The sequence below is a fragment of the Pleurodeles waltl genome, chromosome 3_1 (genome assembly GCF_031143425.1).
Source record: "Pleurodeles waltl isolate 20211129_DDA chromosome 3_1, aPleWal1.hap1.20221129, whole genome shotgun sequence".
Classification (NCBI taxonomy): Eukaryota; Metazoa; Chordata; class Amphibia; order Caudata; family Salamandridae; genus Pleurodeles; species Pleurodeles waltl.
In genome coordinates, this window is record NC_090440.1 from 491,729,874 (window position 1) to 491,757,727 (window position 27,854).

At 47.0% G+C, this 27,854-nt stretch overlaps 1 protein-coding gene across 2 annotated transcripts in view; it reads left to right on the top strand.

Moving 5' to 3' along the window:
- MCTP2 (multiple C2 and transmembrane domain containing 2) overlaps positions 1-27,854 on the top strand; it is an 896,516-nt gene that overhangs the window by 467,142 nt on the left and 401,520 nt on the right. Inside the window, exons 7-8 of one of the 2 annotated variants that reach the window (XM_069222756.1) lie at positions 16,768-16,879; positions 17,575-17,610. In XM_069222756.1, coding sequence (XP_069078857.1) covers positions 16,768-16,879; positions 17,575-17,610 — 148 coding nt within the window. The remainder of the gene's footprint in view (positions 1-16,767; positions 16,880-17,574; positions 17,611-27,854) is intronic. The other variant, XM_069222757.1, reaches the window with a different exon arrangement.

A 27,854-nucleotide genomic window follows, 5' to 3' on the forward strand; every position in this document is an offset into this window, starting at 1 on the left:
TTAGTTGCCACTGTAAGTTCCTAGTAAATGGTACCCAAGGTACTTTGGGCATGGGGTACTAAGTAAGCCCCCTGAAGGCTGCAGCACAGATTTTGCCACCCTCAGGGACCATCTCACTAAGTGCACCCAGTGCAGCTTTCGCAGGCTGTGTGTCTTGATGCAGACCTAAAATGAAAACACAACATGTCAAACAGCCTGTGTGCCATGTCCCCTGCGCACTGGATGCAATATATGTAAGTCACTCCCTGACAGTCATTTCAAGCCTTAAAGGCAGAGTGCATTAAATTGCATGAGAGGACATACCTGGCATGAGCAGCTATTCCCCTGCTATGTCTTTGTCAATCCTCAAACATAGTAAATGAACAGTGAAGCCATTTTAAGTATATGTGCTGCCCCCTGATCATTACGAGTTCCCCAGCTACATGATGCCTTCAATGACGATAGGGATGTTTGTTATCAAACATCTCATATTAATAAACCCTCAATAAATCCAGTGATGGATTTATTAATACATGCACTCAGAGGGCACCTTAGAGGTGCCCCATGCTAATCTACCAACACCTAGTGTGGGCACTGACCGGTCAAAACCAGTACAGCCACCTTAAGACAGAGTTCTGCCCCTGGAGTGATAGCCAATGCTCTTGAGGGCTCAGAACAAAAGTCTGCTCTAGGCAGAGGTGGGACCTCCTCTCCCAGGCAGAATGGACATTCCAGGGCGGGGAGCTTCAAAGGCCTTGTCACCTTTGAAATGCGAACCAGACCTCTCGAAATGATTTAGGAGGCTGACCTCCAGTTCCTGAACTCACTTTTGGTAGCAGGACTGGTGTGAAAATTAAGTAAATTAGGATGTGTGTCCACTTTATGCCAGTCCCATCCCTAAGGTGGATGAGCTGAGGTGGACACTACTTTTTATATTCCTCCATCTTGCATGGACGGACTTAGGCCAATAGGGTTATGGCTATGCCCAATTCCTAAAACAAAATGGTCATAGGAAGGGTATAATTACCCTAAAAGTGAGTAGCCCATTGGCTGGCACCTGACACCCCCTGTAGCACCCCTAAATTCACACATGAACCCTAGAATCAGATTCCTGTTGACCTAAGAAGAGCCGGACAAAACAGAAGTCACCCAGCAGAGAAGTCTGAATACACCAACTGACTTGGCCCCAGTCCCACCAGCCTGTCTGCAGCCTTTAAGTAAATGTGTGCCCAGAAGACGATTGTCCTGCAGCACAGTGACCTCCAAAGGCTTGGAGGACTGCCTGCCTTCTATAAAGAACTAGAACTCCCATGGACAGTGGACCTGTCCAAAAGAAACATCTCCAAAGAAGAAAGAAGTCTGCCTGAGGGACCTCAAAACCACTGCCTGGAACCACCTCTGCCCTCAATACACACTGCCCAAGTCTAAGTGGTCCACCAGTCCAGTGAAGATTCCCCAGCGCTTCTGACCCAGAGTTCATCATGGGCTGACCCCTGCTGGACTCCACAGCAAAGCCTGCAGCCTAAATCCGAGGGCTCCCCCTGACTGCGACCTGCCTGGTAAGTCGTTTCCTACGCCAAAAGACACCCCTGCACCCAGAGCCCCAGGGCCTTCGGAGCTAGACCGTTGGTGTCTCTGTTACTTGTAGTATCAAACCAGAGCAGCTGTGGTTTGACCTCTCCCGGACACCTGGCCAGAGCCTGCAGTCTGTTTCTGAAAATGATTTTAAAACGATCTCCTGCATTGGTTAACATTGGCAGCCTGACCCTGTGTTGGCATTCTGAACCTGGCCACTCCATGCCGCTGAGGGTGTAAGTTTTGTGCTGCCTTGTGGCCTCTCTTGTACTTACCTCTACTCCAGTAGAGCGACCCCTGACCTCGCTCTCTCACATGATAGCAGCGCATCTTCGGTTACCCCCGTCTCCATAGGATAACATTGGACACCCAAAGCTTTTGTTGGCACTCTGCTCCCAACCTCCCCTGTGCCACTGAGAGTGTAAGTTAGGTGCACCTTGTGGCCCCGCTGGTGCTTACCTTAACCCCCGAAGACCAACCTCTGATGTCACTTTGACTCACCTGTGTGCAGTGCATGTTCAGTAACCCCATTCTCCATTGGTTAACATTGGGCACCGACTCCGAATTTGACCTCTGCACCTGGCCTTTGCTGTGCCTCTGTGGATGCACAAGGGTGCAGATCATAACCTCGCCTTGTGTTGACCTAAAACCCTGAAGACTGGAACTGTAAGTCATGTACTTACCTGCTAAACTGCATTTTGTTTCCCTCTTTAATTTAACATTGGAGACTCTGAAAATTGCAGTCGATTTTTTAAACTGAAAAGTATTTTTATTTTTAAAACTGCTTACCTTATAACAAAGTTCTTTGGTTCAAAACATATATAAAAGCAAATTATATTTTTCTAAATTGGTCTTAGATTTATTTATTGTGTACCCCATTTATTGTCTCTTGAAGACAACAAATGCTTAACACGACCAAAACTAGAGCTCTAGACCTATCTATTTCTGCCTCTGCACATCTTTGGGGATCCACTGGACTCTCCGCTCATTCTACTTTATTTTAGTACACCATATGGAGAGCCAGAGTCCAGCACAAATCAACCAACAGGACCTAAAAGTGATGGTAGCAGAGTACCAACAGTGTGTGCTGAGGAGACGAGAGTCTGCATACCCCAGGAGTGGAGTTGATGCCCAACTATGTGGCGGGAGATGATATAGACAAGTGGTTTGCTACTCATGAAATTGCACTCAGGGTAAATAAGGCCCCAGCAAAGTATTGGAGGGGGTTGATTAGTGGAGACATGTGCCCATGATGGGGAGGGACCCGCTCCTGGAATTAGAAGCAGAGGATCAGACCAGGTAAGGCCCTGTGAAGGTAATTCTAGTTGCCATGTTTGGGTTGACCCCTGAGAAGTGCCGTCAAAAGTTCAGGGATGGCCACAAGGTCCCAAATCAGTCCTTGGTGGATTTCTTAGATTATGTCAGCAAGGCACTGAAAGGCTGGCTGCGAGACATTAAAGTAGATGATTTTGCTGGGCTGTAGAACCTAATCATGAGGGAGCACATGATCAATACTTGTTTTAAAGAGCTGCACCAACACCTGGTAGATTGCAAACATTTTGACCCTGTAAGCTTGCCGAGGAGGTGGATCTCTGGGTCAGCATTAGAGTGCCCAAGAAGGTACCTGAGGGAGACACCAAGAAGGGTGGTTCAGGTCCCCCTCAGCAGAGTGAGGGGGAGGTCAAGGGAGACCCAGACAAGTCTCAGGTTAAGGGGAAAGGAAAGAGTTCCCATGTCCTTTCTGGGAAGGAGAGAGGTTCTGGTGGGTGGTGACTCAAGGTATGGCATTTCCAATCTCACTGCTTTGATTGTTCACAGCAGGGGGACACTGTCCAAAGAAGCTCCCCACTTGCGGGAACTCTACAAGGGTGGCCAATATGGCCCTAAGGGTAGGGAGTCCCCAGGGACAGGAGACAGATCATGTCCTAGTCTCATTAGTTGGGGGGATGAACTCAGAGGGTAAACTAATGATCCATGAGTGTGGGAGTTGTCACTTTCACCAAGTCAAGGTGAATGGGGTCACTGTCATTGCTCTGAGAGACACCGGGGCCGGGTAGACCAGGCCCAGGGGCAGGACCCTTTCCACCTATAGCCTTGGTGTCACTAGAGTGGCTTGGGGAGGTGAAACAGAAAAGGTTTATAGTTAGTACCCAGCTGTCCATTGACTGTATTCTGAGGAATAAGTTACCACCAGTGACAGAAGATCTAGGAAGGGTGGCCTGAAAGCTTAGTCATCTGTGAGTTAGGAGGGGCACCCTGAATGCTCAGACATCTGGCACAACACTCCCAAATGGAGGGCACAGAGGTTCAGATGGAGGGGAAAGTGGAGGAAGTGCTGGCCCCTAACTCCTGTTCAGCCTCAGGATAAAGTTCCTAGGCAGATTGACCAGTCTCATGCTACCACTGCTGTAATAGTGAGAAGGAGAGTAGAGAATAGGTCCCTAACACCTGGGGCTTTTGCCCCCCCACTCTGAGAAACCACAGAGCAGAAGCCATGGGTGGTCTGGGGCTTTGATGTTGACACTGACAGCTGTAAGTGGCCTCTGTTGGTTGCTCTGCTGATGGGTAGAGCTTTGGGGGAAGAAGTCTGATCCAGGGGGTGGAATGGTACACAACACTTTGTTGGCCATGGTGGTACTGTCTGCTTTCTGAGATGCATTAGTGAGCAAATTATGGTTAGGTGCTGCACAGATTGGGTTCACAGGTGAGGCGAAGGGTTCCCCATGGGTCAGTTGAGAGGCTCAGGAGAGTGTAAACAGAGGGATCCAACTCTAATTCAGAGGATCGTAGAGCTTGCACAGGCCTCTTCAGTAGAGGGCCAGTGTCCATGTTCTGTCACCCAAACACAGAAGTACATCAGAGTGTTAATTATTCTCCCATGGCTTCAGACTGAAGGGGGATTGTGTTGGACCTTGTCCTCTCTGTGGGGTCATCCTCAAACATTTTGCCTTTTTCCCTCCACTATTTTTCTGTATTTTAACTTGTTGGCCTTAGGACTATGTGCACTTTACCACTGCTAACCAGTGCTAAAGTATTTGTGCTTGCTCCCTAAAACATGTTAGATTGGCTTATATGCAAGTGACTTTTAATTTAGCTGTAAGTCCCTAGTAAAGTGGTACTACATGTACCTAGTGCATGTAAATTAAATGCTATTACAGGGACCTCCAACAGTGATTGTGCCACCCACTTAGGTAGCCCTTTAAACATGTCTCAGGCCTGTCATTGCCACCTGTGTGCGTGCGGTTTTAAACTGCCATGTCGACCTTGCAAAGTAAACGTTTTGCCAGGCCCAAAACTTTTTTTTTAATACATATAAGTCAGCCCTTCACAGCCCCAAGTGCAGGGTGCAGTGTATTTAAAAGTTGGACATGTACTTTTAAGTTTTACATGCCCTGGTAGTGAAAAACTCTTTATTTAATTTTCCACTACTGAAAGGCCTATCTCTCCCATTGCCTTATTACATTTTATAAGTGTGATTTCCAAATGGCAAGAGATGAACAGTTCATGTTTGGTGTCTTTGGAATTGGAATGAAAAGTCCTATTTAGTGGTGAAGTCAGTTTTTTTTATCACAATTTTAAAAATGCCACTTTTAGAAAGTTAAACAGCAAAAAAGTGCCAGTGCTGACCAAAATCTTTCACGACTAGTAATTTTAATCTAGGATCATATGACTTAATCAAAGTGATCCACATTTAATAGAAAACATACCTTTATAAAAATTCATACTGTTCATTACTGAACACAAAATAGACCACTTACACCTGAATAGCTTGTGCTATGCTTTCACACAAAGGCCCTCATTACAACCCTGGCGGTTGGTGATAATGAGGCAGGAATACTGCCAACAGACCGGTGGTAATTACCACCAAATTATGACCATGGCGGGGAGAACTCAGACAGGCAGCCACTTTACCACACCAACCGCCAGGGCGGATACAACAGCCACTTCGGCGGTAACCACCGACAACCAGGCGGAAGTCAATGTTCCGCCCACCATATTAAGACCCTGGAAACAGACACCTTTTCTGGGGCGGTACCAACAACATCAAAAGCCTGGCAGAAACACTGAACAGAAGGGAAAGGACTCACCTTTGGAGACACAAGGAAGAACCACGCCGCAATGGAGCCTGAACTTCAAATATTCCCGATGGTTTTCTAAGTCCTGCTCTACCAAAAACACCAACGATGGCGAAGACGACCACAATGAGTACAGCCACCTAGCACACGGGGGGGAGGGAGGAAAAAGAGAGTGACACACACATGCACTAAACACACCCCCACAACCATACACACAATCAGCTGCAGTAATAAAACATATTTACCCTGTACCCCTGAGGAATAATGCAAGGACAAAAGGATTGTGCAAAAGTGAGTGTAATAATAACAACACAGTAGAAATATGAAATGCAATGTAATGGTATATACATATGTACAGTTCAAAAGACACTGCCCAGTCCTTATTGTGTGTGGGCCACGGGCCACAGGCTAATGTCCAAGGCCCCCTTGTCACCTGCACCAACACAGAGAGAACACTGCAGGGTCCTCAGTTGGAAAATAGGCAGGCACCTCAGGGGGGCACCTCAGCCGGCAGATGGACCAACATCACTGGTTCTGGAGGGGGCAACGCCCTGTGCATAGTCATAGGGAGTGCAAGGCCACAGTCTCTCAAGTGGGTGACTTTCCCACTGGCTGTGAAAGGGGCAACATGCCCTGTGCTTGGTCTTGGGGAGTGCAAAGCCACAGTCTCTCAAGTGGGTAACTTGCCCACTGGTTCTGGAGGGGGCATCGTGCCCTGTGCTCCTGATCCTGGGGAGGCTGGGGTTGGTGGGTGTCTTACCCACTGGTCCTGGAGGGGGCATTGTGCCCTGTGCTTCTGATCCTGGGGAGGCTGGGGTTTGTGGGTTTCTTACCCACTGGTTCTGGAGGGGGCATTGTGCCCTGTGCTCTTGATCCTGGGGAGGTTGGGGTTGGTGGGTGTCTTACCCACTGGTTCTGGAGGGGGCAGGCCGCACAGAAGCCCATGGAGGCTGGACTACATACCGTCCGTCGGCGGTGATGGCTGCTCAGTGGTGGTGGTGGTGGTGCTGCTGCAGCCGCTGGTGGGGGAGGCTCCAGCCCATCCCCTGTAGCCTCGGACAGCTGCCCACTGGTGGTGGTGCTGGTGTTGGTGGTGGTGGGGGAAGCTCCAGCCCATTCCCTGTAGCCTCAGTTGGCTGCCCACTGGTGCTGCTGCTGCTGGTGGGTGTGGGGGGGGTGGGGGGGAGGAAGCTCCAGCCCATCCCCTGCAGCCTTGGATGGCTGTCCACTGGTGGTGGTGGTGCTGCTGCTGGTGGTGGTGGAGGTAGGCTTCAGCCCATTCCCTGCAGCCTCGGACATCTGCACAACCATGGTTGGTGGTGGATGCTCCATCTGAGTCCCTGCACCAGGCCCCTTGCCCTCCCTGCCTGCTGGTGCTGACGCCTTGTCTTTCCTGCCAGCAGCTAGGGCAGGCACCTTGCCCTTCCTGGCAGCAGCTGGGGATGGCACCTTGCCCTTCCTGGCAGCAGCTGGGGATAGCACCTTGCCCTTCCTGGCAGCAGCTGGGGATGGCTCCTTGCCCTTTCGGGCAGCAGCTGGGGATGGCTCCTTGCTCTTCAGGGCAGCAGCTGGGGCAGGCACCCATTCCTTGAGGCTACCGGGTGCCCTGGATCCTTTCCCACAACAAGTGGGTGTGGAGACTACTGGGCCCGTGGACTGGGTGGCTGAGGTGCTTGCCTGGGTTTTTGCCACCCTGACCAGGCATGAAGGATGGGGGAGGGGTAGGGAAAAGGTCAGTGGTGGATAGGAAATGTTTCTTAGGGACATTGGGGCCGGAAGAGGGAGAAGGTTTGGGAGTGGAGGAAGAGGGAGTGGTTGTAGGAGGTGTCTGTCTGCTGTGTTTTGGTGCAGGTGCATGGGCTGTATGCTGTTGTGAGGTGGATGGCTATTGGGTGTCTGAGTGCTTGCGTTTGTGTACCTTGGGAGGGGGGGTACAGACACAGTGGGAGAGGACACAGGGGACGTGTGCATGGCTGTTGTGGAGATGTCTGATAGTGAGGTGTGTGTTCTGCTTGGTGTGGTGGTGATGCTGGTAGTGGATGAGGATGTAGTGCATGCAGGTGTGAGTGTAGACACAACTGAGAGGGAGGTGGAGGAGGAGAAGGGGGGGAGACAGTGGAAACTGTGTATGTTGGTATGTCTGCATCTGGATGATGTTTGTGTGAGTGCCTGTGGGATGATGTGCGGTGCCTGTGTTTGCCAGTGCCACTCTTGTGTGTTGTCTTGTGTGCATGCTCGTCTGTCTGTGTGCTTGGGATAGGTTTGGGTTGAGGGGAATGGATTTACGAAGAGGAAGTTGGAGGGGCTAGGGTTGAAACAGGGAATGGCTGCCATCGGAGAGGAGGCCAGATCCTGGATTGATCTCTGTTGGGCCACTAAGCCAGTGTGAATGCCCTCCAGGAATGCATTAGTCTGTTGTATTTGGGCTGCCAGCACCTGGATGGCATTCACAATGGTTGACTGCCCTACAGAGATGGATCTCAGGAGGTCAATAGCCTCCTCACTCAGGGCAGAAGGGCTCACTGCGGCAGTGCCTGAGGAGCCTGGGGTGAAGGGGATGCCCACCCTCCTGAGTGAGCGGGCACGGGCAACTCACTGAGGGGCATCTGGGAGGGCCGTACTTGTACGGGGAGTGGCAGCTGTACCTGTAGCTGGGGTGGTCACAGAGGTGTCAGCCACCACGAGGGAGCTTCCATCAGAGTAGGTATCTGTGTCCGAACTGTCCCCTCCTGTCTCCGCTGTGGTGCTCTCCTCACCCTCCGTCCCACTGGTGCCCTCAGCGTCGGTGGATTCTGCCTCCTGGGTCCTGTGAGATGCAGCTCCCTCCGTCGCCGGTGCCTCTGCTCCTCCGTCAGGTGATGCTAATGCACATAAGGACAGGATGACAAAACAAAAAGGGGGGTGGGAGACAAAGGATATACTGTGTCAGTGGCTGCACCAACACCACCGTTGGTGTACACACCACCATCACACACTGGGAACAGCCCCACGCACTATGCATTGCTCTACCAGTTATAATGCTATCCACCAAGGCATGGGGAGGGGCACATACTGCCAAATACAGCACACCTGGGACCCACACAGCCCTGACCAGTTGTGGATGCCTACGAGCTAGGTAGCAGGATTATCACTTCAGAACCCTGGCCAACATGGGACCTACTCTGCAATGTCAGGCCTGGCCTAGAGGCACCCACTGACACACATCCCCCACCTGGGTACCACCCTATCACGCTTAAGTTGTAATGATGGGCACTGTACTCACCCCCTTGTGGCTGGTGTGATGCCCTCAAGCGCCCATCCAGCTCCGGATAGGCCTCTGCCAGTATGCAGGCCATCAGGGGGGCCAGGGTTTGACGGGCACCCCTTCCTCGTTGGGAAGCCATCCCCAGCAAGGCCTCCGCCGTCTTCCGTGCCCAGCATCTCAGGTCCTCCCACTGTTTCCGATAGTGGGTGCTCCACCAGCTGTAGACCTCCAGGGTCCGCACGTCCTTAGTGATGGCACGCCATATACCCTTCTTTTGATGGGCGCTGACCTGCAGAAAAATTGTCCCTTAGACTGCAACCACCTCAGATGAATAGGAGATGGAGACATGCCCCCCATGTACAGACCCCTGGTGGACTTGGCAACAGTGGAGGAAAAGTACATTATCCTCGCCTATAGACTGGATAGGGCCACAGTCACAGAGTGTGTCCAGTTGGAGCCTGACATGACATCTGCTATCTGTCACTCCACTGGGATCCTGCCTCTTTTGCAAGTCCTATCTGTGCTCCATTTCTTGGCAACTGGTTCTTTCCAAGTGACAGTGGGATTGGCAGCAGGAATGTCACAGCCAATGTTCTCAATAGCTGACCAGAGTGTTGTCTGCCCTGATTAAACACATGTGCAGCTACATTGTATTCCTCAAGGTGGAGGATTCAGCCACAGTGAAGGCTGACTTATGTGCAGTGGGACATATCCCCAACATAATTGGGGCAATTGATGGAACATATATTGCATTTGTTCCCCCCCCCCCCCTCCTGGCAAAATGAACAGGTGTACAGAACTCGAAAACGTTTCCCGTCCATGAATGTCCAGATGGTGTGCTTGTCGGACCGGTACATCTCCCTTGTTAATGCTAAGTATCCAGGGTCTGTGCATGATGCCTTTATCCTGAGGAATAGCAGCATCCCAAATGTGATGGCCCAACTACAGAGGCACAGGGTGTGGCTAATAGGTGAGTCCTGGTCCCCACCCAGTATATGTTGGTGTATGGGTATGGTGTGGGCCATATAGGATAGTGTGTGGCTAAATGTTGTCCCTCGATATTTGAGGTGACTCAGGTTACCCTCCATCTAACTGGGGGATCACTGTGCTACTCACCCAAGAAGGACTGCCAGATAATCGTGGCATGCTGCATTTTGCACAACCTTGCCTTGAGCCGCCACGTGCCTTTTCTGCTGGAGGATGAGGCTGGAGATGGCTGTGTGGCAGCAGTGGACACTGTGGACAGTGAGGATGAGGATGAGGACAACAGAACTGCAGTGATTCGACAATACTTCGAATGACACAAAGGTAAGAGAGTGTTACTTCACATTTCATTGTCATTATTTAGATTATCTTTGGCACTGGCATGCTGTTATTTCCCACTTCTATGTCCACTCACTGTATCCTTTGGCAACTCATTTTGCAGATGTTGGTGCCCCACTATCGCTCCTGGTGTGAGCACTGCAGCCAACTACAGGTCTTTCCTATGTGAACTTTACTGTACAGTTGAATTGCAATGTTTGAACCTGGTTAAACAAATGCATACTAAAATAAGTTTGACATACTCCATATTTGTATTTTTTCAAAGGTTGTTTATTTAAGTGCTAAGATGTAGAGGGGCAAGTGCATTGGGATGGGGTGATGATGGAGGAATGTCCATGGTATAGTTCCAATCTATTTGTAGCACAGGTGCATTGTCCATGGGGACATAGGAAGGGGAGCAATGGCAGTTCAAGGTGGACAGGGTGACATAGTGGGACACAAGGGTGACAATCAGGAGAGTCTCATTTCCTGGTGGGGGTCTTGGTAATAGTCTCTGATTTCTGCCTGGATCACAGGGAACGTTTGTGGGGTGGTTCACCTTCTGTAGGTGGAGGGGTGCTGGTAGCCTGTTGGCGGCAGCGGAGGTGGAAGGCAGTTCAGATTTCTGGCTAGTGGCAGGGGCCCGCAGTTGTGAGACTGCCTCCCTCATATTGTTGCCCATGTCTGCCAGCACCCATGCTATGGAGACCAGGGCTGTGTTGATGGCCTGCAAGTCCTCCCTGATCCCCTGGTACTGTCCCTCCTGCAGCAGCCTGTTCTCCTGCATGTTGTCTAGGATCTGGCCCAGCGTATTCTGGGAATGTTGGTAGGCTCCCATGATCTCTGCACGTGCCTCCTGGAGAGTCGGTTCCCGGGGCCTGTCCTCCCCCTGGTACACAGCACTCCTCCCAGTTTCCCCGTTGTCCTGCGCCTCTGTCCCCTGACCGGTGAGCCCACTTCCACTAACCCCAGCTCCCTGATTGTCTTGGGTATGAGGAGTGCCCTGGGGTCCCTGTAGTGGTGGGCACACTGCTGATTGGCGTATCCTGGGGACAGAGGTGTGGGTATGCTGGGTGGGTGGTGTGGTGGGGTTTCCAGGTGGGGGAGGCTCTGTGGTTGTCTGGGACTGTACCTGGGTAACCGACGGTTCAGAGGTCCCTGATGGGCCAGGATGGTCATCCAGATCCAGGCAACCAGAGTTGCTGTCATCACTGTGGGCCTCTTCAGTTGGGGGACTGGATAGTGCTGGCACCTCTTCGCCGCTGACATTGGCTGGGACACCTGTGGGGATGTAAATGCAGTGTTATTGTTTCTGTGTGTGACATATTGTGCATCGGCAGGTTGCTCTGTTTGTATGTGCCCTGGCAGCTTTCACTTGTGTACGTTGGTGTATGGTGGGATGTTAGTTCTCTCTAGTGTGCATGCTTTAGTGATAGGTGTCCATGCAGGTCTGTGAGTGGTGTCCATGCATTGGTATGGCATGCAGCTCTTGGCATTGGGATGAGTGAGATGTGATGTGGGGTGTGTGGGAGGAGTGTTGGGAGTGAGGATGAGGGTGAGGGTATGTCATGGCATGCTGGTAGGGGGGTAGTAGTAGTATAGAGTTGCTACTCCGGCCAGGCCCTCGGGATACATGATTGCCAAGACTTGCTCCTCCCATGTTGTTAGTTGTGAGGAGGAGGTGGGAGTCCATCGCCAGTCCTCTGTACAGCAAGTTAATGTCTTGCTGCAATGGAGCTCACCTGCCCCCGTAGGTCGTTCCACCTCTTCCTGATGTCGTCCCTTGTTGTGGGGTGCTGTCCCACGGCGTTGACCCTGTCCACGATCCTCTGCCATAGCTCCATCTTCCTAGCAATGGATATCTGCTGGACATGTGCTCCAAATAGCTGAGGCTCTACCCGGATGATTTCCTCCCCCATGACCCTTAGCTCCTCTTCTGAGAATCCGGGGTGTCTTTGTGGTGCTATGGGTGTTGTGTGAGTTGTGTAGGTGAGGGTGTGTAGGGTGATGTGTTGGGGTGTGTGATGTGGGGTGTGTGGGTGGTGTATAGGTGTAGGTGGTGTGTGGCTCTGGTTTTGTATGTAGTTGTGGTGTCTGTCTCATGCCAATGGTTTGTAGTCGTAAAGAGCTGTGGGTAGTGTGGGTGGGTGTTTTATAAGTGGTGTGGGTGTGGTGTGTGTATGGGTGTCAGGTGTGTGTTATTTAAATTGACCAATGTAGTGTTGTTTTGTATGTGTGTGTGTATTTTAAGCGCGGCGGTATGTACCGCTAATGGTTTACTGCCGTTGAATGTCTGCCATGGTGATTCGTGGGCCATAATGTGGTGGGCGTAGTTCTGTTGGCCTAACGGTGTGGGTTTGGATACCGCCAATTTATCACTGACATTTGGTGTGGCGGACTTGTGTCTGTGGCTGAATAGTGATGGATTGGTGTGTGTGTGTCATAATATGGTGAATGGATATCCGCCATGGCGGCGGAATGTTGGCTGCAGTCAGCATGGCGGTAAGTGGAATTTACTACCAATGTCATAATGAGGGCCAAAGTGCCTAACAACCCTTCATTGGCGGTTCAGCAAGCTTGGAGCGAGGGCAGGGGAGGCAGGAAATTCCATGCACTTCAAAGTCACTGTCCAGAAGCGTCTCACACCTTACAGAACCAGGGGACCGGTGTATAAAAGGACCTCAGACACCAAATTTTGAGTATACTTCTGGACCTGTGAATACATTGTCAGGAAGAAAGACTGCTTTGTTGCTTCAAGGACTGCCACTCTGCTGGACTGCTAATCTGAAGGAGCTAATGCCCTGCTGCCCTCTTGCCTTAGGAGGAAGAACTGGACCTGCAACATCATCTTGAACGCAGGACCCCGAGTGACTTAAAGGGCTAGTCTGTTGGCCACCTGATCTGACCCTCAGGGACATAAAAGGCATCCCTATAGCTCCTGGACTCATCTTCAGCAAGTTCCTGACCCACAAGTCATGCTTCGGTGCTTTCCAGGTCCCGGACCCTTGATCTCCAGCTCTTGAAATCAAACGTTTGGGCTCTTCATGACCACAAAAGGACCCATTTGCACCAGAACCAAGCCACCTGCTCTGAAAATCAGTGCCAGCCACTGCCTGTCGTTTCCCACAGCAAGCATGGATTTCCGACAGAGGACCGCCACCACGTTACTCCAGCCCACCCATCTGTGGCATCCAGCCTGTTCTTTGTGCTATGCTGATCACCGTATGCAACGCTGTCCTTGCTCCCTGTGACCCTCTCCAACGCAGACTGGACTCTTGGCAGAAAACTTGAGAAGGTAAACCTTCAGGGGGGTTAATGTGGGACTGTATCCGATCCACACTCCATCACGGTTGTCCTGAACATATGATCTTGTCCTGGTCCAACACGTTCAGATAGTGATGGTTGACGCCCCATACTTTTAGGTGCTATATTGCAGTTTATTCATTAAAGATTTGTGACTTCTGTTCTACTTATCGGATTTTGGTCTTTTTTATTCATAACATTTTGCTACATTTTTTTAACCTGACTTGGGATTGTTTGTATGGTGTTTTCACTGTTTTACTGTTTGAAGTGTTGCACAATTACTTTACACATTGCCTCTAGGTTGGGACTGACTGCTCTATACCAATCTACCACCGGTTGAGCACAGGTTAATTTGGGGTTTGCTAGTGCCTTACCCTGACTAAGATTGTGGTTGCTGCTTGACCAGGGCTCAGACCCCAGTCAAACACTAACCCGGTTTAGAACAGTGCATCATCAAACAAATCTGGTTACAATCTGTATGAAGTGGAGCAGAAATGCCTCAGTTTAATTTGGGTTTTGGAAGACATTTTGCTTCTGTGTGGTAACTTATTCACTTAAAGAAAATGATGGTTGAGTATAGCTTTTTTTTATTAAAGTTTGTCATTGTACACAGAGCCCATTTACATCTTATATGAAATAGGTTAGGGGTATTTGAGACATATTAAAGTGTGTGTTAATTTTCTATTTTGAATATACTTTTATGTGTTTGTATGTTTATAACATTTACGTTAGACTGACTAGTTCGTACTCAAAGATTTGTTGAATTTCTTATCTGCGTTTATTCAGCCTCAATGTCTCATTTTAATGTTGGAGATAGAAAACTATGATGTGAGAAAACTATGTTGAAGATGTGAAACTATGTATTGTATTAATGCTGGGTATCTTTTATTTATTATTCTATATTTTAAACATACATTGAACCTAACATACATATTACTTACTGTTTCATTTAGCCCATGTGTGTTTGCTCAACAGATCTTGAGTTTGTTGTATTTTTTACGCCATGTATGTTTTAGCATTTTATATAGTTCACTCCATTTTCCTTGTGTCCTTCCTATATTTTGCTCCTCAGTGTTCTCATCTTATATGTTTTTGAATTTTTAATTTCATTTAAATTGGTTCTCAATTTATCAACAAAGAAGGGTAAATAGCTAAGTCAGTCCTGCAGTAATCATGCAGGTACCGGTCACTAATGGAGCTCGGTTTTCAAACCCCCAACTCACTAAATGATAACATTTGACAAGTAACTCAGGTGCAGAATTTGGAACCCAGAAATCAGGCTGTAATCAAACTTTGGTACCTGATTTAATAATGTTTGGTTCAGGATAAATTAGTTAATTTTGTTTGCCCTAAGTTGTAAGTATGAGATGATACAGAATAAGAAGAATTATTAAGAATTAACACTATAGCAACTTTGAAGATAACTTTGTGTCCCATTATTCATGCAGTCGGCCAAAACATTTCAAATGATCACTGTTGTCTTCGATAACGTGGGCAGGCAGAGACGCTCCTTAAGAGTATCTGTGTTTGTCTCCTACTTAGACCATTTGAGATAGAACAACTGTTGGTGGTGCTCGAATTCCTTTGCATTTGAAAGCAGCACGGCAGTGTTTTGGGGCATTTAGAATAGGAATTCTCCAAAATACTGCAAAATCAGAAGTGACATAGCTAGCAATGAAGCAGTAGAGTATTCTCGTACTTCTGTGATATTTTGTGGAGTAAAATGAGTATCCATTATTGCTAAATAAAATATAAACATGTGTCATATTTACACACGTGCATGTATTGTATACCGTACCTTTGCGATGTCCATGTTACAACACAGATACTTTCTTTACCCTGCTTCACTTGCGAAGACCACATTATAGGAAGTAATCAAATGCCGTCTTGTCAATCACCTAACCTCATATTTTAATCCTTTATGCATTAATCTCAGGATTGTTTACCTCTAGTATCTCTTAACAGTCATCCTTTAAGCCTGTCATATTTTAACTGTGTGTCTCTTAGCCTTTTCCATTATCCTTGTAGTTTCTTAACCCTGTTTTCCCATCACCCTGTTGTCTCTTACGCCTGGAGTCTCTTGACCCCTTTCATTTTATACTACTGCTGAATCTGACGCGCCTCTCATTTCTTACCACCGTTGTTTCTTATCCCTTTGTCTATTAACCGTATTGTTATTTACTTATGCTGCGCCGCTCTAAACCTTGCTATCTCTAACTCATGTAGATGTTTCCTCTGGTATCCCTTAAATATGATTTCCATTACGCCTTCCTCTCTTAAACATGATATTCCTTATACATGAGATCCATAATTTTCCAAATTGCGTACCCCACCTGTGGATTATCTTTTGTGACCCTCATATCATTAGCACCTCCTGTCTCTCACCTTGTGTATAGTTAGCTTTTTGTGTCATCCGCTCTTCAGATTGTTGCTCCCTCATCTGTCTCTTTCTCTTATACATACCTTTCTTCTGTGTCTGCTTTTCTCCTGTATCATCCATTCTCCTCTATTGGTCTTTCTCCTCTATCAGCCAGCCTTTTCTATTACCTGCTTTCCTTCATTGTCCTTTCATTTCTATCTGCCTTTCTCTTTTATTGAGCTTTCTTTTCTGTGACATTAAGTGCATAGCAAGCAGTCTGACTCTTGTCTGACCCCTCAATTGGCCTCTCCTCTGTATTTTCAACTTACTGCTTCATTCACGCCTCCGCAATAACACTCCATATTGTTTATACATGCATCATCATCTTATGTTCTCCATGAGAGGAGTATTTGCTCTTTTTTTGTACCTGACATGCCTGCCTCAATTTATTTATCATAGAAAATATTGTTCATTGAGTATAACTAAATTTGGTAATTTTTACCACATTTTTATTTGACAATAAGATTTCGTTAGAGAAAATGATCATAGTGTGGAACGCTGCTGTAATTAGGTATCTCTATAGGTAACCAATCATTTGAGCTTTTTTGGCTGTCCTGTGAGTCCCAGAGAATGCTGATTACTAAAATGTGCATCCGTCTAGCCATTGTGGTTGTATATAAGTAATACAGATGCATTTTCGGTGGGCACAGGCAAATTACTTTTTACGTGCCTTCAATGGGAAAATGTAAGATTGACAAACAGTAAAGGAGATGAGCTAAAATAGACTTCACCTCATTTACATAGGCTGGAATTGTTACAACTGTTAGGTCTTCACTTGGTTAATATGCATGTAATTACGTTTTCAGCCCTTGTTGACAAAAAAGATTAAGATCACAGTTTTTTCTCATGTTCTATGTTTTTATCAACAGGACTACAGAGAAAATATTTAAACTGGAAGATCCAAACAGTTTAGAAGACGATATGGGAGTGGTTGTAATTGACTTCACTTTGTCCATCAGACAAAGGGACCAAAAAAGCCATGTATGTGATTCTCACTTTGGTGTAATTATAAAAGTAGACAAAATCGCGTTATTGCAGTTCTTCGTGACTTCCAGAGATATGTGAACAGTGGAAATACAATGGTGCAAAATATCTAATAGTCCCACATTTTCAAAAACAAGACACTATCACCAAATTCATTTTTTGTGTAAGAATCAAGGCTCACACATTTTTGATTGGCAGGTGCTAAATTACAGGCGAAGAATAGGTAAAAGATTTGCACCTTCTAGATATGTTTCCTGCGATTTTTTTTCATAGCTGCTCATACTGGTGATAAAGCTAGGAATTTCTTAAAGTGAGTTTTTGCTGGTTTTAATATTGACTGTAACTTAATAATAGCCTGTTGTTATGTTCTTGTGATCCAAGTCTCATCTCGCTCGTCTCTAGAGGATAGTGACCTCTGAACAAGATAAGACTTGCTTCATTGTCTGTCTTCTACCGTCACATTGCAAGTGTTCTGTTCCACTAGATTGCCTGTCTATTTTCTGTTGGGACTAGTGACATCGATTGGCTGGTCTTCTCAGATTTGTAGTTTGCATTAACCCAATAATGTCCATTTATTAACTTGCTTGTTTAACACATGGTTTGCTACTACTTTTTATTAATACATGTTCTTTTTCCATCACTGGTCTGTTTCCTTGCCTTTGTACGTTACCATTTTGGCACCAAATGAATAGAGATGGTCATCCCGGAGGCGGTTAGGTAACTCGAAGGTAACTAACCTCTTCTTTTATTGTTTTTATCCTTAAACTCTAACTCTGAACCCCTTACCTATTAACTTTGCTTGAAAAATACTGCTGCAGCAAACTTCTGCATGGACAGTGTTTTACTCACAAATTTCTTTTGCTTATGCGTTGGTTGATCTCTGTGGATATGTCCTTCTCTTCTTAATCAAAGTCTACTTCTTATTTGTTCTTTGGTTCCCAGTTTTTTGTAATGTGGGTCACAGTTTTATCAGTCTATCTCCCAATCTGGAAATTTCAGGGTAACTAAACATGCATATAAAAAATAATGGAAAAACCCTTTTTAGATTGATTAGCAGTATGCCATTATGTTTATAGTACAGATTATTCTTGAGGGTGCTTTTGACAAAACAGACGTTTCCCTATTTGGCCTTAGGTTATAAGCGTGCTTTATCACTTTTTAGTAGAACGTCAGTCAATTAATACTTTTAGGAATCTTCCCTTGCACTACAACAAAAATGGTGCATCACCTGTTTTTCATTTTACACTGCAACATCAAAAATATCTCAGAGGTGTGCCAGTTCTGTCTCAAATGTTAGGTACGTACTTGTTAATATTGACTGCAACACACTTGAACTCATAATCCAATTGGACTATCTCATGGCAGGGGTCTTCGTTTAATGCATTAAGTGGTAGTATAGTTAAGGGATTTTAAGTTGATCACATTGACCAGGCCTTTCTTTTTTTCCTGACTAGAAAATGTTGCTTAACTGAAGCGAATTGGTTCATCTTAGTCACCTTTTTCATTGTTATTACCATTGCATTCCTATGCACAGTCTTGTGGGCTAAATCACTTTAACGTCTTTTAGTGAGGAGTGAAACAGGCCACCACTCTTCTTAGCGTTTGCTTTATACATCTTCTGGGATTGCTAATTGTACAGATTTGGAATTGCATTTATAGCACTTATAACTTTGACTAGTCATCAAAATGCTTTAGGTGGGCACGTAGCAAGCTTCTGCATGAATTTTGGAGTATCAAAGAGAGTGGAATGGATGCAGGCTTTGGTTCTGTTCCCAGTCAGATACAAAAATCCCACTGCATATAAAAGTATATGTACTTAGCACATTTGTAATACATTTCTGTATAGCAGTGAAGCTCATATGATGCCTTAGACAAGACACTCACTTCTGACCATAAATGCTGTTTTATGTGAATGCTGCACAAAATATTTACATTTCTTTGTCTTCCTGCATGTGCTTTGAAAACCAAACAGACATTCCTTTGCATTTGAATTACCCCATAGTTTTTCTGTTGTGCTAAACCCCTCTACACAGAAAGCAAGCAAGTAGTTTCACCAGTGGTTACTGTGATACAGTAATCATTTTGGCTCTACCTATTTGGAGAAAAAACGAAATGGAGAACACAAGTTGCGAAAACGCTTTTCCTTGAATGATTTGAGGAAACTCACCTAGTAAATGGGGTATGAGCACCAAGAAAAGGGCACAGGAAAATGGACAACAGCAATTAAAAGTGGAAGGAGAAGGTGTCCTAGGATTTAGGTAGGGTAGGGAAGCTAGAGTATAAGCAAGAATGGAGGTACGAGAATATAAACATGGTAGATGTTTTAACTAGAGGTATTAAGTGGTACAAGTACAATGGTGTAGATAGTGCTAGAGGAACTAGGGTATTAATATGAACTGCACTGTACTCTACACAACTGCACTCCATCATTGCACTTTATGCCGCTGCACTCTACTCTGCTTCAGTGTATTCTACGCTACTGAACTCTCAGCGACTCTACTCTGCAACACTGCACTCTCCACCACTGAACTCTTCGCCTTCCTACTCTGCAAAATACTCCACTCTCCCCTACTCCACTCTAACACTGCACCCTACAGCACTATACTCTGCACCACTCTGTGCTTCTCTTCATTGATCAAAGATATTGGAGAAGCATGTGAATCATCAGCTCTCCACATATCTGAAATCCAATAATCTGGTCCATCCTAGCCAGCCATAGTTCAAACCCCCTTTTAGCACAGAGACAGCACCCCTGGAGGTCAGGGAATACGTCAAAGGCACTTTAGATGTAGGGGGAAAGGTAGTGCTGATTATGCTAGACTTACCAGCAGCCTTCATTAGGGTACCCCATTCCAGCCTCCTGGAGAATCTACAAACAGCTGGAACAGTGGGTCAAGCCCTGAACTGGTGCTGCACCTTTTTGGAAGAAAGAAGTCAACAGGTATGGATTCCCTCCCTTCTCTTAGGAGCCTTGTGAACTTACAGTGGAAGTGACCCAGGGCTCTGCTTTTAGCTCCATATTATTTAATGTTTATCTCACCCCTTTTACTCATTTAGCAGAGGCAGGTCCTGGGTGCCAAAGTCAGCTCTTACGCCGATGATATTCAGCTGTTGTTCCCATGTGGCAAAGAAGAAGAGCTTCCATGGACTCTGATTAAAACTTGTCTGACTGCTGTTTTTCACTGGATGGCTATTCACCAGCTTAAATGTAATGTGGAAAAGACTCTTTTCTTTGACAATACCTCTTCAGATAGTTGGCAGACTTTTTTACCTAAAAATGCCCCGCCTCCAGGCCCTCAGGAAGACATCACTAAGAACGAAGGTTTATGTTTGATGATTTCCTGTCACTCAAGCCACAAATTAAGTCAGTAGTGGGCACCTGCTTCTGTGTATTGCGGTTGCTGAAAAAAGTTTTACATTTTCTGTCTCTGCAAAAAAACTGTCATCCAGGCCGTGGTCACATCAAGACTGAATTATTTTAATGCTCTCTGCCGGAGTACTTGCTGGAGAAAATGCGGGTGGTTCAAAACGCTGCAGCCCACCTCCTGTGAGAGCACATGCATACCCTTGCGTGCGAGCTCGGCACTCGCTTCCGATCAGGAAAGAAATCCAGTTTAAGGCTTTAGTGTTAGTGCATGAAGCATTATATTTGTCAGGTGCAGAATATCTTAAAGCAAGGTTTAGATTTCACACTACAGCAAGAAACCTGAGGTCTGCCAATAAACTATTGCCAGTGAGACCTGGAACCTGCAATCTCTGGCTTATTTGGGTGCCAGAGCATGGAACAAGCTCACTCTGGAACTTCATGGTGTTAGTGATGTAGCAGTGTTTAAAAACTCAGGATTAAATGACTGAACTTACCTTCTTCTGACTTGAGCAACGCCAGGACACTCTGCGAAGTAGCTGTCCGCAATATGTCACATACATAACCATCACCACTCTACGCCATTGCACTCTACACCGCTGCACTCTAGGCCACTCAACTCCACTCTGCACCACTATCTTCTGCTTCACTCAAGTCCATGTCACTCCACTCTGCACCACCCCACAGCACTGTACTCTAGGCCACCGCACTCTACGCCATTGCACTCTATGCTACTCTTTACTTTGGGCCACTGCACTCCATTTACTATGCACTGCTCTAATCTGTGCCACTGCGTTCTACGATGCTGCATTGTACACTGATGAATTCAGTGCCACTACACTCAATGCCACTGCACTGAATGCCACTATACTCTGCAAAACTGTATGCCAGTGCACTCTACACCAGGCCACTCCAGTGTATGCCACTCTACTGGACTCCACACTATGCCACTCCAGTACACAATGCTCTCTGCCACTACACTCTACTCCACTCTTCGACATTCCACCCTACGACACTCCGCTCTCCTCTCCTCCATGCAGCTAACTAGTAGTCATGTTGAGCCGTACCTACGCTGGTATACAACATGGCTAAAACATTTTGGCTAAGCCAGTAGCCCTTGCATAGGTGAGACCTATAGGCTTTGCCAATGGAGTAGCAGTTGGTTACTGCAGAATCAATTTACAAAGTGCTATGCAAAACTATTGTTGGATAATAAATGTTATGTTTGTCGGGAGAACTAATGCTACCCTGCCTTGAAACTCTTTCACACCCTATCTCCTGGCAGCACTATCCGTATAGAAAAATACTTCATGGATAAGAGTGGCTTGCACATCATTTTTGGTAATGTTTTTGGTACATGAGTGTTAGAAATAGGATCTCTAGTTGGCTGTGGTTTTCACCCTGTCCAAGGAAAGACCTTCACCCTAGTCAGGGTAAGGGAGTTACACAGCTAAAATAACCCCTGCACACCCACTTGGTAGCTAGGCTCAAGCAATTAGGCTTATCTCAGAGGCAAAGTGTAAAGTATTTGTGCACACACACACACACACAGTAACACAGTGAAAACACCCCAAAAGTAATAAACACAAGTTTAGACAAAATAGCCAATATTTATCTGAGTAAAACAAGACCATGACAACAAAAATCCAACATGCACGAGTAAAGATACAAATTTTCAAAGATTAAATCTTAGTATAGCACTTAGAAACACAATAGCTCCAACTGCAGCTATCACGGTGCCTTGACGGAGTCGTTTCCAAAAGTCCAACGCCACTCGCGAGGGGTTGCGGGCCAGTCACAGAGTAGCACAGCCCCCAGGTACAGAACCTTGGAAAACAATGCGTGAACAAAGACGTTGTACTGTGTCAGGAAGGTGAGGCATTGCTAGAGCTGCTGCAACATCGGTTCCTTACTACTAGCAGATGTAACACTATCTGTATTTAACTACTGCTCTATCTTGACCACTGACTCCATTTTGTGCTTAGCTTAGCTTCAAACATTGATATATTGGTGGTGCTGGTATTTTTCTGCGTACCATTTATGCAGCATGGTTTTTGCTCCTCTTGCTCTTTCTCACCAAGGCAGGAACATAACATGGAGGAGTGAGGGAGAGTTAAGGATGTATCAGAGAATGTTTATTTTATGGCAGGGAACAGTTCGGTCTTGGGAGCGTATCTTGGGATGTGGCCAATCTCTAAACATGCTCTTGCAACACTGACCTGGTACAGCCAGCGTTTGAACAACAACTTACTGTAGATAATTCTCCTCTCCAGCTTGTTTAAAGTATATAAGCGGGAAGTTTGATGACGGGGGTTAGACAGAACTCATTTCCGGGAGGGGACGCCCTTCTCAGATCCCATTGTGAATAGTTTTCTCTCTTTTTGTGGTCGTTTGGGTTCATGACTTGAAGCTGGCAAAGAGATGATGTCTATGTCAAGCCCCATGGTGATGCATTTTTAATTCTTATTTTTAGCTTTGTGTTGTGCATGAATATATAATCACTATATATAGATATATTATCAATGGTTGAAGCAGTGTATTTTTGATGTTTGTTTTTATGATCATTATTATTCTACTGCTGTCATTATTTTCAGAAGTGCACTTGTGTTGCTGCATTTGACCTAAACGTTCACATCATGCTTTCCCTGTACGAACCTTGAGAAGTGCCTTAATAAATTAATTAATCAGACTAAGAGTGCTGCATCCTTGGCATTCTTTTCATTTTGTCTCCTCTCAGTCTGAAGTACAGCAAAACAGCGGGGAGGTGAGGCATTGATTCCTTACTGCTAAGCAGGAGAGGGGAGGCATCGTTACAGTTGTAGGGGAGGTGATGTGGCATCAGTGGCGAGGCGTTGGTTCCTTACGTCAAGGCAGAGTCGATGAATCCAGCAGGTCAAGATGCGAGGCGTCCACTTTGCAGTGTCGCGATCAAAACACAGAGCCACAGGTGCTGCGGTAAAGTCGGGTGTCATGGAAATCGGTGACAGGGCACTCATGACTGATGCTGTGGCAGGACTTTAGAGGCGCTGCGGTGGCATCAGGATTGCGGTGGAGGTTCTGGTCATTGCACTCAGTTTCTTTCTTGTTAAACTGGAACTCACTCCCACGGACCCAGAAACTGGATGTGGCACCACTTGGTTCAACAAGAGAGCCCAGGTGCTGGCAGTTGAAGTCTTTTATGTCCCTGAGACTTCTTAATAGGAAACAAGCTCAGTCCAAGCCCTTGGAGAACCTTTCAAAGCAGGTTGTATAAAGCCAATTCCAGTCCAGTTTTTTCACTCCCATGACAGAAGCAGCAAGCAGCAGGTCAGCACGGCAAAGCAACAGGCAGAGTGGCAATCCCTCCTACAGCATCCAGCTCTTCTTCCTGGCAGAATGTTCTCAGTCCAGAAGGATTCTATGTGGGGTCAGAGGTCCAGTAGTTATACCCATTTCTGTCTTTGAAGTAGGCAAACTTCAAAGAGAAGTCTTTGTAGTGTACAAGACCTTGCCTTTTCCTGCCCTAGCCCCAGACACGCTCCAGGAGATTGGAGACTGCCTTGTGTGAGGACAGGCACAGCCTTATTCAGGTGCAAGTGTCAGCTTCTCCCACCACTCTAGCTCAAGAAGTCCCATCAGCCTGGTGATGGGCCATCAGGATATGAAGGGCACACCTCAGCTCCTTTTGTGTGACTGTCTAGTGAATGCTCAACCAGCCCAACTGTCATCCTGACCCAAACGTGTATTTGGCAGACAGGCAGAGGCACAGAATGGTCAAGCAAGAAAATTCCCACTATCCAGAAGTGGCATTTTCAAACTCACAGCTCAGACTCAGGAGCACTCTCCCAGTTCAGCGGTTTGACGATGCAGTTTCCGGTTTCCAGTCCCGGGGCAGCAGATCGCCGCTCTCTGCTTACCGCCAACACCAGCATCGATACCGCGGTCAATACCGTGGTCACCTGCCCGCCACTCGTGACCAGCGGGACCAGCGGGACTCTGCCCAGCCCAGCGATTCGGGCGGCAGGTTTTACAGGTTTTGCAGGTTTTATTGCAGTAGCTCGGCGTGCAGCCCCCCCCCCCGCGGACCCCTGCGGAAGCGGCCCGATCGCGGGTGCGGCTTGCTGGGGGGCATTGAGGTATTAGGGGCTTTGGGGTAATTTTTGGTGGCACAAATCACGGAGGCGAGGAGGCAGAGGAAAGGAAGGAGAAGCACTCCTCGGAGGACGTCAGGTCTGGCCTTAGAGCATCACCTATCGGCCTTCAAGGTAGCCATAAAGAAACCCTTAGCAAGCAGCACCAGTACCAGCACCAGTACCAGCACCAGCACCAGCAAGTGAGCAGGTGAGCAAGTGAGCGGCAGAGGACTAAGGGGCTAGGGGAAAGGGGCTAAAGGGGGCAGGAAGGGCAACAAGGCAAGGGAAGGGAGGTAGCCCAGGTCCTGCTGCCAGCCCGTGGAGCACCCCCCACCCCTGCTCCACCCTTCACCCCTGCATCCTGCCCAGGGCTTCCACAGGCAGGAACAGGAAAGGACCAACAAGAACTGGTAATTCCGGGCTCTGCGCAGGCCCTCAAAAGCTCCAAGTACCCCAGGGGTACTTCCACTTCCACTGCACCCTAAGACGTTAACGTTTCTTCTTGGAAAAATAAAAACAGTAAAAGGCACAAGAAGGCACAATAAGGTCTATCTACCGTGCTTAGACAGCCCGCCCAAATCACCCCGCTCTAAGGCAGCAAAAATCCACCGACCATGAGATCAGCCAAAACACGATGCAGTACTATCAATTGTCCTGCAAAACAAGGAAAAAGAAAAAGGAAAGGAGACCCGACTCTGGACGAAGCAACCCCAAAAAGGAGAACAAGCAGCGAACAGGATCTCCCCCTCCCACCTAGGAGGCATAATCTAACAATTGGCACATGCAGGGGAGGTGACCATAATGCCAGTATGGAAGAAATTATCTGGGAAGAGCCAGGCTTTTGGAAGACAGTGACCCTGCAGGAGGGGGCTCCAGAGCCCACAGTCTCCCCCAAGTTTCACAAGATAACTGATTACTTCAGAATCGACTCCCTGGCTCAAACCCAAACAAGTTTTGGGGAAATAACCTTATCCAGCCAAGACCGGCAACAGCAAGGAAGCAATGAAAAGGAACTCAGAATGAATTCCCCTCCCCCCTCCCCCTATCGCCAACAGTAGTGATTAGAAAGAATCAGCCCATGAAAATACCTGCATCAAGTACTGACCAGAAAGACGCGATACCACCCACTCCCACACCAGGACCCCACTACATTCTTAGGCGAAACTCAATCATATGCAATAAATCACTAGATACCTCTAAGTACCAATGGACTTCTAGTCCAGCCAAGCTACCCATCCTGTACTCAGAACTGGTAGCAATCGCAGAACATTTAGAACAAGAATCTCAGGAAGGTGACCCATTCTGCCAAAGCCCGAAACTCCACTCATTTCCATCGTACGAAGGTGAAAAAAAAGAACAGGACATCTGGGGTAAGGAACAGGTCCTCACAAGCAGATCAGCAGAGGCAGAAGCAGGGACAGGTGTACAGAAAGTTCCACACAAAATAACAACAAATAAAGTATTATTAAGTAGTAACCAAGCGCCCGACTTAAAGACACCAGCCCAAGTGGCAGTCAGGTCAGAAGAAATGTGGGGCGGAATCCTAAATTCAATGCAAGCAACGGTCTTGGCGCTTCAGTTTCACTGGAATGGACATTCAAGTCGACTTGCAAAATACCCTGGCAGTATTTGTCTCTGGGATTGATAATAAATTGGAAAAATTAAACGCACTTATAACAAGGGCGCAAGTCAATCACTCTAATGATTTTACAATTTGTTCCTGTAAGGAGGTAGTAGAAAAGATATCTCAACTACCGCAAATCCTAGAGGGAATACTCCAAGAAATCTGCTCCACCCGGAAGGCTGAAGATACTTGCACTAAACCACTTGCCACAAAGCTAAAATCTACTCTGAGGGAGCTGAAACAAGAGGAGCAGCAGCCCGATTCCTCTCTAGCACCTGTTACATCAACCACAAGCAAGGAGAGAAAATCATCTGACAGTCGTCAACTAGAAAGTGCTAGTATGGAACCTACAGTTCATCAATAAGACCGGGAACCCTGAGCCTCCCACAACCCGGATCCTTTAAAAAAGAGAACGAAAGCGGGCAAGGAAGGGAAGGAAGTCCGCACAATTACATCATCCAACTGCCATAAAAAGCATGAATACCAGCCTAAAGGAATCACCAAAGGACCATGCAACGTCAAATGGAGGGTATAATTAAGACATTACTGCCCACATAAGTACAAGCTCCAATACAATAGAAGATGTGATAACAATCCCCGGCTCAGCAGACAACACCCAGTCAACAATGTCCCCCCAGAGGCCACCGGCAGCAATTGGCTCAACAATGAACTTAAGACCAAGCCCCACAAGGAGCCACCAGAGTATAAAACCAAAAGCCATCACGCCTGCGCTGCACCCCCAACTAACATGGGCCACTGTGGGCAGCAAGGGACACAAGCCCATTACTGGTCAGTGGGAAGACGGTTATAGGGATCAAAACCTGCATATAGGGCAACACCAGCCACTTATATCATATACGAATGCCCAGGAGTTCACTCGCCAGTTATTGTGGATCCCAGAATACACCTCCAGGTCCCCCCCAGATATTCTCAATCGCTCTTCCATTCTAAGAATCATAAGAGCCCTACCGGATTTCAGTCTGTAGCCTCAGAGGATCTTGCAGCAATAAAATTCATCCAAGCAAGAGGCAACCAACACACGGACCCAACACTCACCATCTTCTCTTCACCGGATATCCCAAAGCGGATCAAGAAAAGAAAGGACCTATTGAAAGCCTGGGGCATTGAGGTGACCATCTACAAAGAAGAGCGCTATCCAACTCCACTGCTAGCCTCACAATCCCTGGGAAATCCCAAAGGTACATGGTCAGTTTTGAAAGGAGTACATTAAGCCAGCAGGCCCATTGAAGAAAAGTCCAGTGAGAAATGCCCACCTAAGCACCCGCTGACAGTCCAAATATGGAGAGAAGAAGGGAAGGAAAGAGCGGTTTTGGGTCAACAAATACATGCGGAAAGGGAATGGGCAGCAACGAATTTACCACCAAGACTGATGGGCAAAAATTGAATAGGTAAGGATCAACCTGCATACGGCATATTATCCATTTGCTCTTGGAACGTCGGTGGCCTACGGGCAAAACTGGAGGATCCTGCAGTAATGAATTTTTTCAGTACCTTTGACATTTTACTCCTACAGGAATCCTGGGCAATGGAATCAATCCCGATAATCGGATTCTTGGAATATGTTAGCCCAGCAACAAAAACCAATAGGCCCGAAAGGCCGAAGGGAGGCCTAGCCACCTACATTAGTACGAGCCTTTTGGTAAAAATCTCTGAGCATAAGGAGGAAGACCAACCCTTTCAATTACTCCGGCTGGACATATGGGGGAAAACTACACAGGAACCATTGAGTCTGGTTAACATATACATCAATCCAAAAAATAAAAAAATTTAAGCAAACAAATTGCTAACGCAACTGTTAAGGATAAAAAGCACAGTAAAATCGACATTCTGGCTAACGTCGGCGATTTCAAT